We start from the raw sequence: 13,725 nt of genomic DNA, 5'->3' as shown, positions 1-13,725 counted from the left end.
CGAACCACCTCAGCTGACTCCTTTCGACGCGAAGGAGTAGCGGCTCGACTCCAAGCTCCCTCCTGATGACCGAGCTCCTTACCCTATCTCTAAGGCTGAGCCCGGCCACCCTACGGAGGAAACTCATTTCGGCCGCTTGTAGCCGCGACCTTGTCCTTTCGGTCACGACCCAGAGTTCGTGACCATAGGTGAGGGTAGGAACGTAGACCGAGTGGTAAATTGAGAGCTTTGCCTTCCGGCTCAGCTCCCTCTTCACCAAGACGGTCCGGTGCAGCGCCTGCTTTACTGCTGCAGCCGCACCGATCCGCCTGTCGATCTCCCGCTCCATCTTACCCTCACTCGTGAACAAGACCCCGAGATACTTGAACTCCTTCGCTTGAGGTAGGCACTCCGTCCCCACCTGGAGGGAGCAATCCACCGGTTTCCGGCAGAGCACCATGGCCTCAGATTTGGAGGTGCTAACTCTCATCCCCGCCGCTTCACACTCGGCTGAAAACCGCCCCAGTGAATGCTGGAGGTCACGATCCGAGGAGGCTAACAGGACCACATCATCTGCAAACAGCAGAGAGGCGATCCTGAGACCCCCGAACCTGACGTTCTCCACCCCCCAGCTGCGCCTAGATATCCTGTCCATGAAAGTCACGAACAGGACCGGAGACAAAGGGCAGCCCTGGCGGAGGCCAACACCCACCGGGAACGTGTCTGACTTATTGCCGAGAATGCGGACACAGCTCCTACTGCAGTCGTGCAGAGACCGGATCGCCCGTTGTAATGGGTCCGGCACACCATACTCCCGCAGCACCCCCCACAAGAACCCCCGAGGGACCCGGTCGAAAGCCTTCTCCAAGTCCACAAAGCACATGTAGACTGGTTGGGCAAACTCCCAGAACCCCTCCAGTAGTCTTGCTAAGAGGGTAAAGAGCTGGTCCACTGTTCCACGGCCGGGACGGAATCCGCATTGCTCCTCTTGAATCTGAGGTTCGACAAACGGTCGGAGCCTCCTTTCCAGCACCCTGGCATAAGCCTTCCGCGGGAGGCTGAGTAGTGTGACAACGACAGCAGTCATGTCATTCACCACTCTGCTGCTGTCACTTTCTCTTTTTAACAGAGGCAATGTTTTCATTCACTAATATGATTTGTTTCTGTTTGTCGTGCGTTTTCGATTACTGTAAAGCTGCTATCAATAAAACACAGCCCTTCCTTCATAGATGTTTCAAATTGAAACTGTCTAGTGGCTTGAAGGGCATAACTTTCTGGTAGGCTTGTAATGCAAGCCATCTGCAGGAAATTATGGTTTAATTGGCATAGAAAAAATAAAACAGAAAATGGGCTATTTGAAATTGTATCATTATTTTAAAATCACCTTTTATTGATCAATTTACAGTATAAAAAGTCACTTTAAATCGTCTGATTATGGGTGTAGTTCTCAAAATGCCCCATCAAAACTCCAACCTACACTTAGAGACCAAACCATTGTTTCAACCTTTTTCAACATGACTCACTCTGGCACAAGCCAGGACAGCCTGTCACTACAGCAAACCTCACTCCAGAACAAGAAAACTGCCCACAAAGTTGACATACACAACTATATTTTAAAATCCAATAAATATGTTGCAGGATCAACTGAAATCTAAGCAAAACTCAGTGTCTGCAGGTTTTTCCCCCCAAAGATTGCATTTTGGATCCAGCACAGTGGAGGAAGCCCCCTGTGGATGAGAGGGGGTTTTCTCATTGCGCTGCTGAAATCAATGTAATCCTGAGCAGACTAATGAGAAGTTAAAGATCCAATCAGAGAGCTGGGGAGTCCCTCAGTTGACGCCGATATACTTCCTGGAAGCAGTATCAGGTTCTGCTGTAGCACATAAATACACACACACACAAATACACTTTTTCACAAACACAGCCTGCAGCAGATACACTCAGATTATCTAGAGTAACTTTGTGCATGAACTGAGTGCACAGTATGATGCACAAACACTCATATGTGTGTGTATTTAATTACACACACATATGCACAGAATTAGACACACACACTAACGAGGCAAGAATACACAGACCCAAACCAAAACATGCACTCACCTGGAAGCAAACACACACACACACACACTTTTTGATTTCACTACGCATATTCAAATGTGCTTACAGCAGTGGCCAGCAAGGCCTTCTCTGCTGCCCTAGACAGAATCACAAAGTTATAGCTATTTTATATTTTAATAATTTTTCATAAATACACTACATGTATTCTAATATTTTTTCCCATTATCTTATTTTCTCATTGCACAACTCCTGTCTTCCTCAGTTGCTCTGCTTCCAGTCTGCAGCGCTGCTTCCAGCACAGCTTGTTTTATCCAATCAGATTTCGCCCCTATGAAATGTGCAGAGGCCTGTTGAATCGTTTGGGTTTTATGTTATTCGACCTGCTTTGTTGTCATATAAATATATGTGACTGGTTCTTGTGAGTTTGTTCTTGTCATTGTGTTAATTACATTGATTTTGACTATATGCATTGTCTGTTAATGACGCAGCACCCCGTCATGCGCGTATTCATGTATCTGCACTCTGCAGTTAGTGTATTTGTAACCCTCAAAGGTGTTAAGCTTCATTCAACTTTTTATTTCACTTGTCAAATGTTGCAGTGTTATGTGAATATGCGGTTTTTACACAAAACAAATAACCGTAGCTGTGGTGTCATAATGAGGTTATTAGGAGGTGGTTCAACTGTAGTAGGATAGCAGTGAAGGCCCAGCTATAAAATACACGGCCCTCCACGGCCTTACAGGCATTCATTGCACATGCACACACACACACACACATTCGCAAGCTAATTGGATGCGGGTGGACCATCCCATCAGCCACTGTTGTTTTGTATTTGTTCTTTTCTCGCCTCATCTCCTCTCACACATCTATCTCTATCTTCCCCCACTCATCGTCATCGTCATCATCGTCATCATCATCATCATCATCATAGACGACTTGTGGTTGGCATGCAACCAGATGACAGAGCTATCACAGGAAGAAGATACACAGCAAGACACACACACACACACACACACACACACACACACACACACACACACACACACACACACACACACACACACACACACACACACACACACACACACACACACACACACACACACACAACAACTGATATGAGATGCTGATGATGGTGTTTTGTGGTACCTGAAGTATAAAGACAGTGAAGTTTCTTAAACAGTCTTATCTAGATAGTGACAACTCCTCCCTTCCACTTGGGGTCTGTGTCCTGTTTGCTGTCTCTTTCTGTCTTTCAGGATGGAAACTCGTCTGGTCTCCCATCCATGTTGCAGCTTTTGAGCCGGGTTGCAACAATGGCAGTGAGGCAAAGTGATGAGTTCTGGTTGAAATGAAGGGTCTATTTTTTGTGACCCGTTTAGAATCTGGATACTGTTATGATCATAGAGATATGAATGACAGGTTTCTCATGTTCCATGTAAACTGTAGGTTTGCCCACAATGTCAAACTTTGATAACCCCTGATGTAAAGGCCATATCCTAGATCCAAACCAGGATTCTAATACGTGTTTAAAGGCACTCATCGACAGGGAGACAAATCCATATCAAAGTCCAATGGGAAAAGGTATCATTACAAAAAAATTATATATATTTTTTAAATGATAAAAATTAGTTTTTGATATAATTGGATGATATGATATAATAGATAACAAGAAAATGGGCAATTTTTATAGTCGATGTGAAGCTGGGTTAAAGGTTATTATGACAGAATATTTGATCTACTTATTATAACATATGGACGTTTTACCAAGTTATCATATTATAACAAGAAAGGTTTTTTGTTGCATTGTGTAATATGACTTACTTAGAGATAGAATTGCTATGTTGTCACAACAAGAAACGTTTCTTGTTAAAATTGGATTCACTTGTATTTAGTAATAACAAAGAACACAAAAATATCGTGTTATAATGTGAAAAGAATCTCAAAATTGGTCTCTCAGATTTGTGCCTCCACTCCAGTACGATGGAGGTGAATGGGATTTCATTTAAGGTGCTCACAGTATTCCACTGTCCAAAGATATTTAGTTTGAAATACTAAAGGCCTTATGATTTTAAACCCTAATCTAGGGCTATCGATTATAAGTGCAAATCTTTAGCAGTGTTCTTCGCTGAGTATGTAACATTCACATTGACAGTCATTGGAGAAAAAGACACATTTGACAGTTTAGAAGAAGTCCCTCAGACAAACACACACACACTGAAGTCAGACCCATGACCAAACACATGCATTTAATCACAGCCCCGTACTTCTCTCTACCTCCCTCTCTCTCTTTCACACACACACACACAAACATCACGCACACATCTGCTTCTTTTTGAAGACACTCAAGAAACTCTTCCAGAGGAAGATCGCACTCTGTGTGCAGCCCAAGATGCACAGATGCGCATCCACGACGGACATCCTTACAAATACACAACTTTCACTATCAGATTTACAGAAAAATAAGACCTGCATTCATACAAATAATAGTTTGGAGCAGCTAGAGGGGTTAAAGGTCAGTGGCTCAATCTGCAGAGGTCACAATTATGAAGGCAAATCACTGTCAAAATCCGAGAGCGCAAATGAGATCCATGCGCGCGCGAAAATCAAACAGCCGCGCACGTATTTGTTGGAATGCTGTTAAGAAACAGGATAACTATTGTTATCCTGTTTCTCTTTATACTTATTTTTATTATATTTATTATATTTATTATATTTATTATTATTATTATATAGAGTGATATCTGGTCTATCCCAAGACGAGGATTGTAACCAATTAGATGTAGAGATACAATGGCGACTGGGTCCGCCTACTTACTGTCAAAAGGAAAAGCTGCTCGCTCGCGAGCAGGTAAAAGACTCTCGAGCGAGCGGGTTTAAGGTCCGCGAGCGACTTTTGCTCACGTGAGAGTGAATTCTGCTCGCGCGAGACGACATTTTGCTCGCGGAGTGTCACAAAACGCAGTTTTCCTTTGGCCAGCAGGTGGCGCTGTGAGTATTAGTGGAAATTATCTTGTAGACATCCTCAGGCCATGAGTGTTATCAAGCATGAGAAGTTTGGGACCGTTTGGAACAAGTCCAGCTGAGTTACATCAGCTTTTTTCATGGGGAATCACATAAAGTAGCCGCCCGCTACGGCTAAGCCATTCCGTCAAACGTAAAGCTTTTCATAACTTTTAATCACAATGGTCTTGAGATTGTACTGACCAAATTTGAAGAGGATCAGACAAATTCCCTAGGAGGAGTTCGTTAAAGTATAGCGACTAGAAATAGGCCAAATTCTATGGAAAAATTACACAAAAATGAAATTTGCTGACTTCCGGTAGGGTTTAGAGCATGGTCCCAAGAGACCTATTTTTAAGTCGCCATAGGATACATGTGCCTACTACATTTCATACATGTAGCTGAAACATAGCGCTGGGGCTGCCCTTTTGAATTATTGTAGGGGGCGCTATAGAGGCAATTTAAAACGGCCAAGCCAAAAACCCATATACACTATGTCTTCCTATGACCTATGACACATGTACAAAGTTCCATGAGTTTTTGAGCATCCCAACCCACTAAACCATCAGCTTCCTTTTTCATGGCGAACGATGCGTCCCCACGGCAACAGCGTTCAACGAAAACGCACAATATTCATGGCGATTTATCATCAATGTCTTAAGGCTATCCTTACCAAATTTGAGACTCGTCAGGTCACCTGGCTAGGAGGAATAAATAAAAGTATAAAATTTGACATTTCCTTTAGCCAGTAGGCGGCGCTATGAGTTATTGAGGTTTTTTCAATTGAAGTATGTTCAAACTTGAAGTAGCATCATGCATAAGAAGTTTGGTGCAGATTGGATAATGTACCTTTGAGTTATAACAACTTATATTTTCATAAACAATGAGGCAAAATGGCCGCCACGCCACGTCAAGGTTCTACAACGAAAACTCTCGATTTTGATAACTTTTAATCACAAAGGTCTTAAGAGCATCCTGACCAAAGGAGACATTGATCGCCTAAATTCTCTAGGAGGAGTTCGTTAAAATATGAAGGCTGAAATCGGCAAAAAGTGACAAAAAGCACAACTTCGTGGGTTTACTGTAGCGCCCCCTAGTGGTTGAATGCAAAACAATTCTCAGGGTATGTTACAGGATGCGATGTGCACATATGCTGCAAATATTCTAATTTTAGGACAAACGGTTGAGAAGTTATGTGTATTGATATTAAGCCAAGCCCCTAAGAAGTTTATTGGTCCATATCTTGTAAACGCTAAGAGCTATCAAAAAGCTTTTGATAAATTATGATGATCTAGATCCAATAAGTATCCACATCAAATTTGGTAGCAATCGGAACCAGCATGTAGGAGCAGCTTGCACAAATGGGTTTTTCACTAAATTCAATATGGCGGAAAATCTAAGTAGGCGGAGCTTAGGGGTCTGAGAGGCTTTTTTTTTAGATCTAGATTTAGATTTAGATTTGGACATGTGTGTAGAATTTCAAATAAATCGGACATACTGGCCGAGGGGCGTCGCCGGTCCGATTTGTAGGGGGCGCTAGAGAGCCATTTTTTTTACACACAAATATGCAAATTAGGGCAGCAGAGTTTCTACACCAGACCTGACAGGGGTGCAAAATTGGTGAGTTTTCATGGATGGCAAGTACCTCTACAAGCGCCATCCCCAGAAAAATAAAAATCAGAAGAATAATACCCCTTACAGTTTCAATAGGGCCTTCGCAGGCCCGACGTTGTCGGTTGCTCGGGCCCTAATAAAAATAAATCAAGCGGAACCGACGTGACATGCACTGTGTTCCAACCACGCACCCCAGAGCGGCTCATGTTACAGACCGACTAGCGGCAAAACCAGAGAGAGAGAGACAGCGACACAAAGAGAGCGAGAAAGACACACAGCGACACAGAAAAAGAAAGAGAAAGAGGGGGGGCTTACAATGTTCCTATATCATCAAAGGGGGGCTTGACAGAAAAAGTTTGGGAACCACTGGGTTAAGGAATACACCTTCCAACAACCAAACATGTAAAAAGGCCAATTTGGGGTTTTAGGGGAACTTGTGTGCTGGAACTAATTCTTGACAAACAACAGTTAGCTAGAAATCGTTCTGTCCGCATAAAGGAGGAATGTCAACCAAAACATTAGTGACAGATTTCGAAGTGAGGTTGGTTTGATCATTGATTGAAGTTAGAAAATGATACTGCGTTGAAACCTGATCACAAAGGTCAGTATACTGAAACTGTCAGGGGTAAAATGTGCTACGTGGTTGTGTGGTGAAGACGAAGTCTCCAGAGGACCTACTTGCCCCCCCCCCTCCCCCCTCAAGTCTGTGCTCCGTCAGCTCCAACATCAAATGTACCAAAGAAAACATAGAAAGCCAAGCACCTCATTACCGGCTTCTCCAGCATCAACTCTGACCCCAGCATGTTATAAGTAGTACAAAACCACATAGGATCCTCACCTCGTACGCGTTCTTGATATTGAGTGGCTGTCCCGTGGCGGCTACATGTCCCACAATGCCCTTGTTCCACTCCAGCCTGATGCAGCTACTGGAGGACTCCTCCAGTGTGGATCCCTCGGCTACGTCAAATAGACGGCTGACCAAGAACTTCCTGTTGGAGCTGTCCTCGCCTACCTGGGACATAACACACACACACACACATAGACAAAGCAGAATGTGGTCATACAACTGTTGGCTTGGACTACCAACACATGCAAAGAAAGCAAAGCAAAAAACTTATCTCATCTCATGAAAGAGAACAAGTTGGGAATACAGAATAGTAATATTCAAGCAAAATCTAATGAAAGTATAACTAGATCTCTGCCAGGTGTGTCTGCAACGACCACTCCTGTCATGTTTGATTGAATGAATACAAACCAAAAATTTCGAACCCCCCGTCGTGTTTTTTCACTCGCATGTCCCACGCAACAGATACGCTCTCATTTCAATCTATGCAGCTGTCTGCACCGCCTCGGTAAAGGCTGGTGTCTCAGCTTCTTTTTTACAATCAATGTACAACCAAAATACTATGCAGTTTGGTGCAGCAGTATGCAAGATTATCCCGTGGACAGACTCAGAGATGCATGCGCACGCACACTCATGTACACACTCGACCAATCTCATTATCTCCTGGTGGAGATCATTAAAGCTGCACTACTCAATATTTTTATATTAACAATGGATCAAATAATTACTGTGTGTAATTTAAAAGGACCGTTGTTTCCAGCAGCAGCAGTCAGCTGTTTTGTATTTTGTAAAATATACAATACAATGAACCCACAGAGAATTATCGGACACTGTTAGCTCTGTCAGTACTGTTGGCAGTACTGTTGCTGTTGTTTGCACTGTTAGCACCGTTAGCTCCTAGCTGCTGGCTCAGTCGTCGCCATGTTGAGAGCCGTGTGGAGGCAATCCCTCAATCATAGATAGTAGTGCTGGGCGGTATGGTATACCGGTTTTAATTTCCCGTATGATATGAATTGACATAGGCGAAACAACTGCTGTCGCTCTTCAACAGGCAGCTAAATAGATTGTTCGCCGCTAAGGAGCTAGTTCACCGTTCCGTGTTCCGATCCGTGTTCCGTTCCGTGTTCCCTTCCATGCTCCGTAGTTCAGCACTAATAGATAGGCTTTGAACTTTAAATGTAACACGTTTAAATGTATAAGCCAGGCTTAAACTCCATTTGGGGTTAGCATTACAATGGGAAGCGGCTAATCAAACATGTAATTAAACTAATTGTTTCGCATTTGATCAAATCTTTCAAATTATTTCATATTACCATTAATAATACTAGTATTAATCATTACCAGTAATTTTATTATTTACACAGACAGGTGCAAACTACTCAAATTTTTCTAAATGCCTCTATGTTTTTCCAATGAGAAATTAACTGAAGTCTGCAGGTAACAGTGTTACATACGTGCTCCAGGTAAAGCAGTTAGAATGACAGTTTGACCCACAACCCTTTGCGTTCCTACCAGGAACAGCGAGTAGCGGTCTGCGGCGATCAGCTCATTGATGTGGAGAAAGATCTTGTGGCAGAGTGCTGTCACATCCAGATGACTCGACACGTCCTTCACCAGCTCCAGCAGCCTGGCGCAGCAGTCAACCTTGCTGCCACTACCTGCCCCGCTGACACCACCTTCACCCATCACTGAGCCCCGGAGAGGGACAGTTTCACGGTCGGCGTCGCTCAGAAACGTCAAAGAGCCCTCAGAGTCTTTAACCACAATGGGTCTGAGTGGGCGGTCGAACTCAGATGCTGAGATCTTGCGAGTTGGGGTGCCGGGGGCCGGGCTCGGGACCGTGGCCGGGGAAGGGCAGCAGTTGTCCAGGAAGCTGAGAGTGGGTGGGAGGATGGTGGAGGCAGAGGGGCAGCTGTAGTCGGTGGACTGGTGGGCCCGCTGCTGTAGAGGATTTTCTTTGGAGGCAGATGGCTGTATGGAGTGGACGCGCTCAGCGAACCAGGCATTCACCATCTCCCTGTCGAAAGACAGAAGAAACAGTATCAGACACGTAATTGAACCATATTGTAACAGAAGGTACAGTACTGTATCTGTACAGCTGTTTGAGTAACTGTTAGGAATGAAATACCACCTGAAACATACATTACATGTAGTTCATGACTAACAGAGCATATTATTTAACAGTAGACACCTCTGACATACACAGACATTTTATTCCTGACATTCAGAAGAATATTGATCATATGATTAAATACACAAAACCACACAGGTAGACTATGATTAGAGTGGTGTCGCTAATCAACTCCTCAAAACCCACAACAACAGAGATTCTCATGTGTTCATGCACCAAAACCAAACAGACATCCGTCCAAAACAGTTTGCGTAGCTATTTATGCCGCAATTTCAACCCCAAAAAACGAAGACACCAAAGAAAATTCTAAATTTAGATTGTTTTGGGATTTCTTCAAAATCCAGCATAGAAAAATATTGCTGTATATTTATTGCCCTGGTTGCTGGAGTTAAAAGTTAATATATGTGCTCATCCATCCACCACCATGCATGTCTTATCCTCCTAATCCTTATCTGTTGCAGAAACAGATTTGGCTTTTGTCTCACTTGTTCAGCACATTATATGCATCTGAGAACATTTGACTAAACTACCAGTCTGCTGTACGTAAAAAAAAACATTTTTCCTGTGAAACTGAACAGCAGATAACAACGGTTTTAAGCAATGATTACAGCAAGAATACAGTGAATGTGGGCACTGATGATAACCCATTTTGGTGAATAACTAATAAGTGAGCATGGATAAGAAAAGTGAATGAAGGCACAGTCGATACCGTGTGATGAACTGTGTTTACACTGAGGTGTGTGTATGATTGTGTGACCAGTAAATCAGGTGCAATTATCTCTAATCAGCCAACACATCTTCTGATCAGCTTCTACAACACAAACACACACATGTTTTCAAGCCACGTGGGTCATGTGACACATGGCTCAGTTCACCTGAGCGTAAGGGAGGACACTAACAGCCGCTGGCCATGAAATTAACCACGGTATCTTGGGCCCGAGCCAGGCAAATAAAACGCCAGGAGCCACAGAGGATGGGCTGTTATCTGACTGCAGTGTGGTGGAGCCGGTCAGGTTGAGTCCTCCCCACAGAGCCGACCCTAATGTTTCCAAGAGAGGTGTGGCTCAATCAATACTTCTCTGAGAAATGCCTCCTGACCAGAACAGCTGGTGTGTGCACCGACACACTTCTTTTAGCAGGAGAAGCAAAAATATGCTTTTTATGGAAACTATTTTGAGATGGAGAGAGGATTGAGATAATGTGTGTTTCAGTCACTGGATGAAGTTGCCATGGTGGTTTAAGTAGATAAATGGGTCTGAAGGGGGTTGTCACTAATACAAACACAGCCCTAAGAGTGTACTGATGAGCACTTTGAAATTCCAAGATATGCATGCTGCAAAAAAATAACCTTATATAGCTCCAAAGACTGATTTGGAATCTGTGTTTGCATAATAAATGAAATGGCTAATTTGCTCTCAGCCTCTGAGGTCTAAACTGAGAAGGCTGCAACAGAAAAAATCATTTCAGGCATGGGCAATAAATGTGGAAGGCTTTTAGTTATCACCAAGGACCTGACCTATTCAACAGTGCTTGCTGAGAATTAAACCGAATGTTTGGCAGCAGTAAAAGTTAATGATTAGAGGGCCCTGTGTAACTCTCGGAGCTGTTACTGATTGTGAAGTGGATGGTGAAATGAAAAGGAGCTGAGAGAGGAGGCACAGCGGAGAGAGACGATGTGAATCAGCTCTGCAGGTACACAGACTACCTGAGCAGGGTCAGACTGGACCTGCAAGACCCACAATCACTCGTGCTGGAGAGCATGTTTACTGTTAGGAATGATCAGGGCAGGCTTATACAGCCATCCTGTCCTCAATGGAGAGGTAAAGTGATTCCTAATGAAAACGAGTTCAACTAACAGAAGCTGTTCCTGATTGACTGCTGCACACAAAAGCAAACGGAGTTTTGTTTTGCAGAGATTTCCACCAGAAACTACACTCACATTCACCAGGCTGCACAGAAACAAAGTCAATCAGGCTGAGTGTCCCCTGAGCTCGGACCCTTTTACCTTGACGCCTTCCTGATAAAGTAGGAGTGGGTGAACTCCAAGTGGTCGTCCAGCCACGCTTCCATCCTCTCGCTCTCCGCGGAACAGCAGTCCTCCATGACGCAAAGGACGACAACAGAGTCTCCCACTGTGAGCTCCAGTTACCGCCTACATCTATACGCGAAAGACAGCAGGCTACCGACTCATGTATACGGAGAAAGAGAGAGGGACAGCGGCTCAAAGAGAGAGTTGCTCGCGGTCCGGGAAGTTGGTGCGCGCGGATCATAAAGCGGCGACTGTGCGCTTCCTAGTTGGTGAAGCGACTGGAGACTGGAGAGAGAGGGAGAGGGAGAGAAAGAGAAAGAGAGAGGGGGAGAGAAAGAGAGAGGGGAGAGAAAGGGAGAGAGAGATAGAGAAAGAGAAAGAGAGGGAGAGCGAGAGATACAAATAAACAATATACACACCTATGTTCCTATTATACAAGGGAAATGATTGGACATAGACATTCAATACAAAAAACATCCCACTGTGGCATTTGATTTTTGAAAAAAAAATCTCATTTGTAATATTGTAATGTTTAACAACGTTTGCATTGGCAAAGCATATTACAGAAAAAGCAATGATTATAGCCCAATACAAACTTAGATATTAAGGGTCACTCAAGTAATTTAGTATATTGAGCAACATAATTTTGGTGGACTCACGAGAGATGGATTTAAAAAAAAGAACGGTTAAAATCAACTGAGCAGTGGCTGAGATATCCTGGCTTTTAGTCTGAGTCAAGCTTTAAACACCCTGGATCCTACATCTCCCATAGTGCAACATCTTACAGTGTATATTCAGCCTTGTCTTGGTAAATACAAGCATCTTTCAAGCTCCACTTCCTGAGTTTGTAATACAGGCTTTGTGTTTTAAAAAAAGAGTTGTCGTCTTCAAGCCTCATCCCAGATAACCCCTGATGGCATCACTTGGACAGATGAAGGGCTATTTATTCAGACTTGACAAAACTCCTCCAGATCTACAGAGCACATTATACAGCTGTTTTCACAAGCTGAGTACTGCTCAGCATGTGTAAAATTGATGGAGTTCTCCTTGAAAGAAAACATCTTGTGAGGTGATAATTCGGTGTGATTGTACATATACATTTATATCAGATGTGGCATTCCACAGGGTTAGATGTAGCTTCTATCATCATCTGTCTGTCTTATATATCTCTCTCTTTCCACCCCTTTAAAAAAACAGCCAAAATAAGGTCTCCATAAAATAACCATTAACAATCTCAGGATCATAAAGTGGCATTCCTAAATTCCCCAATGAAAGCTCTAATGTGGTCAAAGATATACAGTAGTACCAAGAACATTTATTTCTGTTCTTTTAATAAAGTAATGCATTAAGAAACCTTATTAGTTCCCTGGAAATGTTTACATATCCATGAATGAAGGTTACGTACAGTCCTTCTGGGAATGTTATGGGAATTAATGAAACAAAGTAAAACATGTCTGGAACCATCTTTGAAGGTTCTAGGTCAAGCCAATTTCCAAATCGGAAGCTTTGAAAGTTTCTTTCTGGCCTAAAACTGAGACTTCAGCCCAGTGTATACATGACCCTACTGAACATGACCATTTTGGGGAGGATTGCATAGTGAAGGCCACTACTAAAATACACCAGAGGGTTACTGTAGAGAAGAACTACTGTTAGCAACCCGGACCTGATTGAAAGCAAATAAGTATTTTTTTTTTTCAAAAAATAGGAAACTGGATGTCAAGCGGTTCAGAATGAGCCAGAGATGGAATAAAAATCATCGTAATCTTTCTACCGAGCAACCACAGACACCTGAACCCTGGTGTGGTATTACAGGAAACTAAAGTCACAACAGAGTACCACACATACACGGAAGTCTCTCTGCAAATATTAAAGGAAGTAATGCAAATTTACTATGCAGAAAAACTCATTGTCATAGCAATATGTTAGGGCATAAACATACCAACCTATGATAAACCAACTGCTGAGCACCAGCGATTGAGTTTGTATATTCTGATTTAACCATGATGACATTTATCATCTCCAGGGAATAAGCCGCAGAGTTTTTTCATTCATTCCTGTCCATATACT

General features: G+C 43.2%; 1 protein-coding gene across 2 annotated transcripts in view; it reads right to left on the bottom strand.

The window, feature by feature from the left end:
* Nucleotides 1-11,732, bottom strand: part of pde5ab (phosphodiesterase 5A, cGMP-specific, b) — a 63,204-nt gene extending 51,472 nt beyond the window's left edge. The window contains exons 1-4 of one of the 2 annotated variants that reach the window (XM_076087191.1): nt 11,635-11,699; nt 9,426-9,515; nt 9,011-9,329; nt 7,493-7,666 (exon numbers count right to left, since the gene is read on the bottom strand). In XM_076087191.1, the coding sequence (XP_075943306.1) occupies nt 7,493-7,666; nt 9,011-9,329; nt 9,426-9,515; nt 11,635-11,699 (648 nt within the window). Of the gene's footprint in view, nt 1-7,492; nt 7,667-9,010; nt 9,516-11,634 lie in introns of both variants that reach the window. The other variant, XM_076087190.1, reaches the window with a different exon arrangement.
* Between the last annotated feature and the right edge of the window lie 1,993 nt (nt 11,733-13,725).

This window comes from Anarhichas minor, unplaced genomic scaffold (genome assembly GCF_050575085.1).
Source record: "Anarhichas minor isolate MPS153535 unplaced genomic scaffold, ASM5057508v1 ptg000009l, whole genome shotgun sequence".
NCBI lineage: Eukaryota > Metazoa > Chordata > Actinopteri > Perciformes > Anarhichadidae > Anarhichas > Anarhichas minor.
Note: the sequence above shows the minus strand (reverse complement) of the source record. Positions and strands in the feature narration are given on the sequence as shown.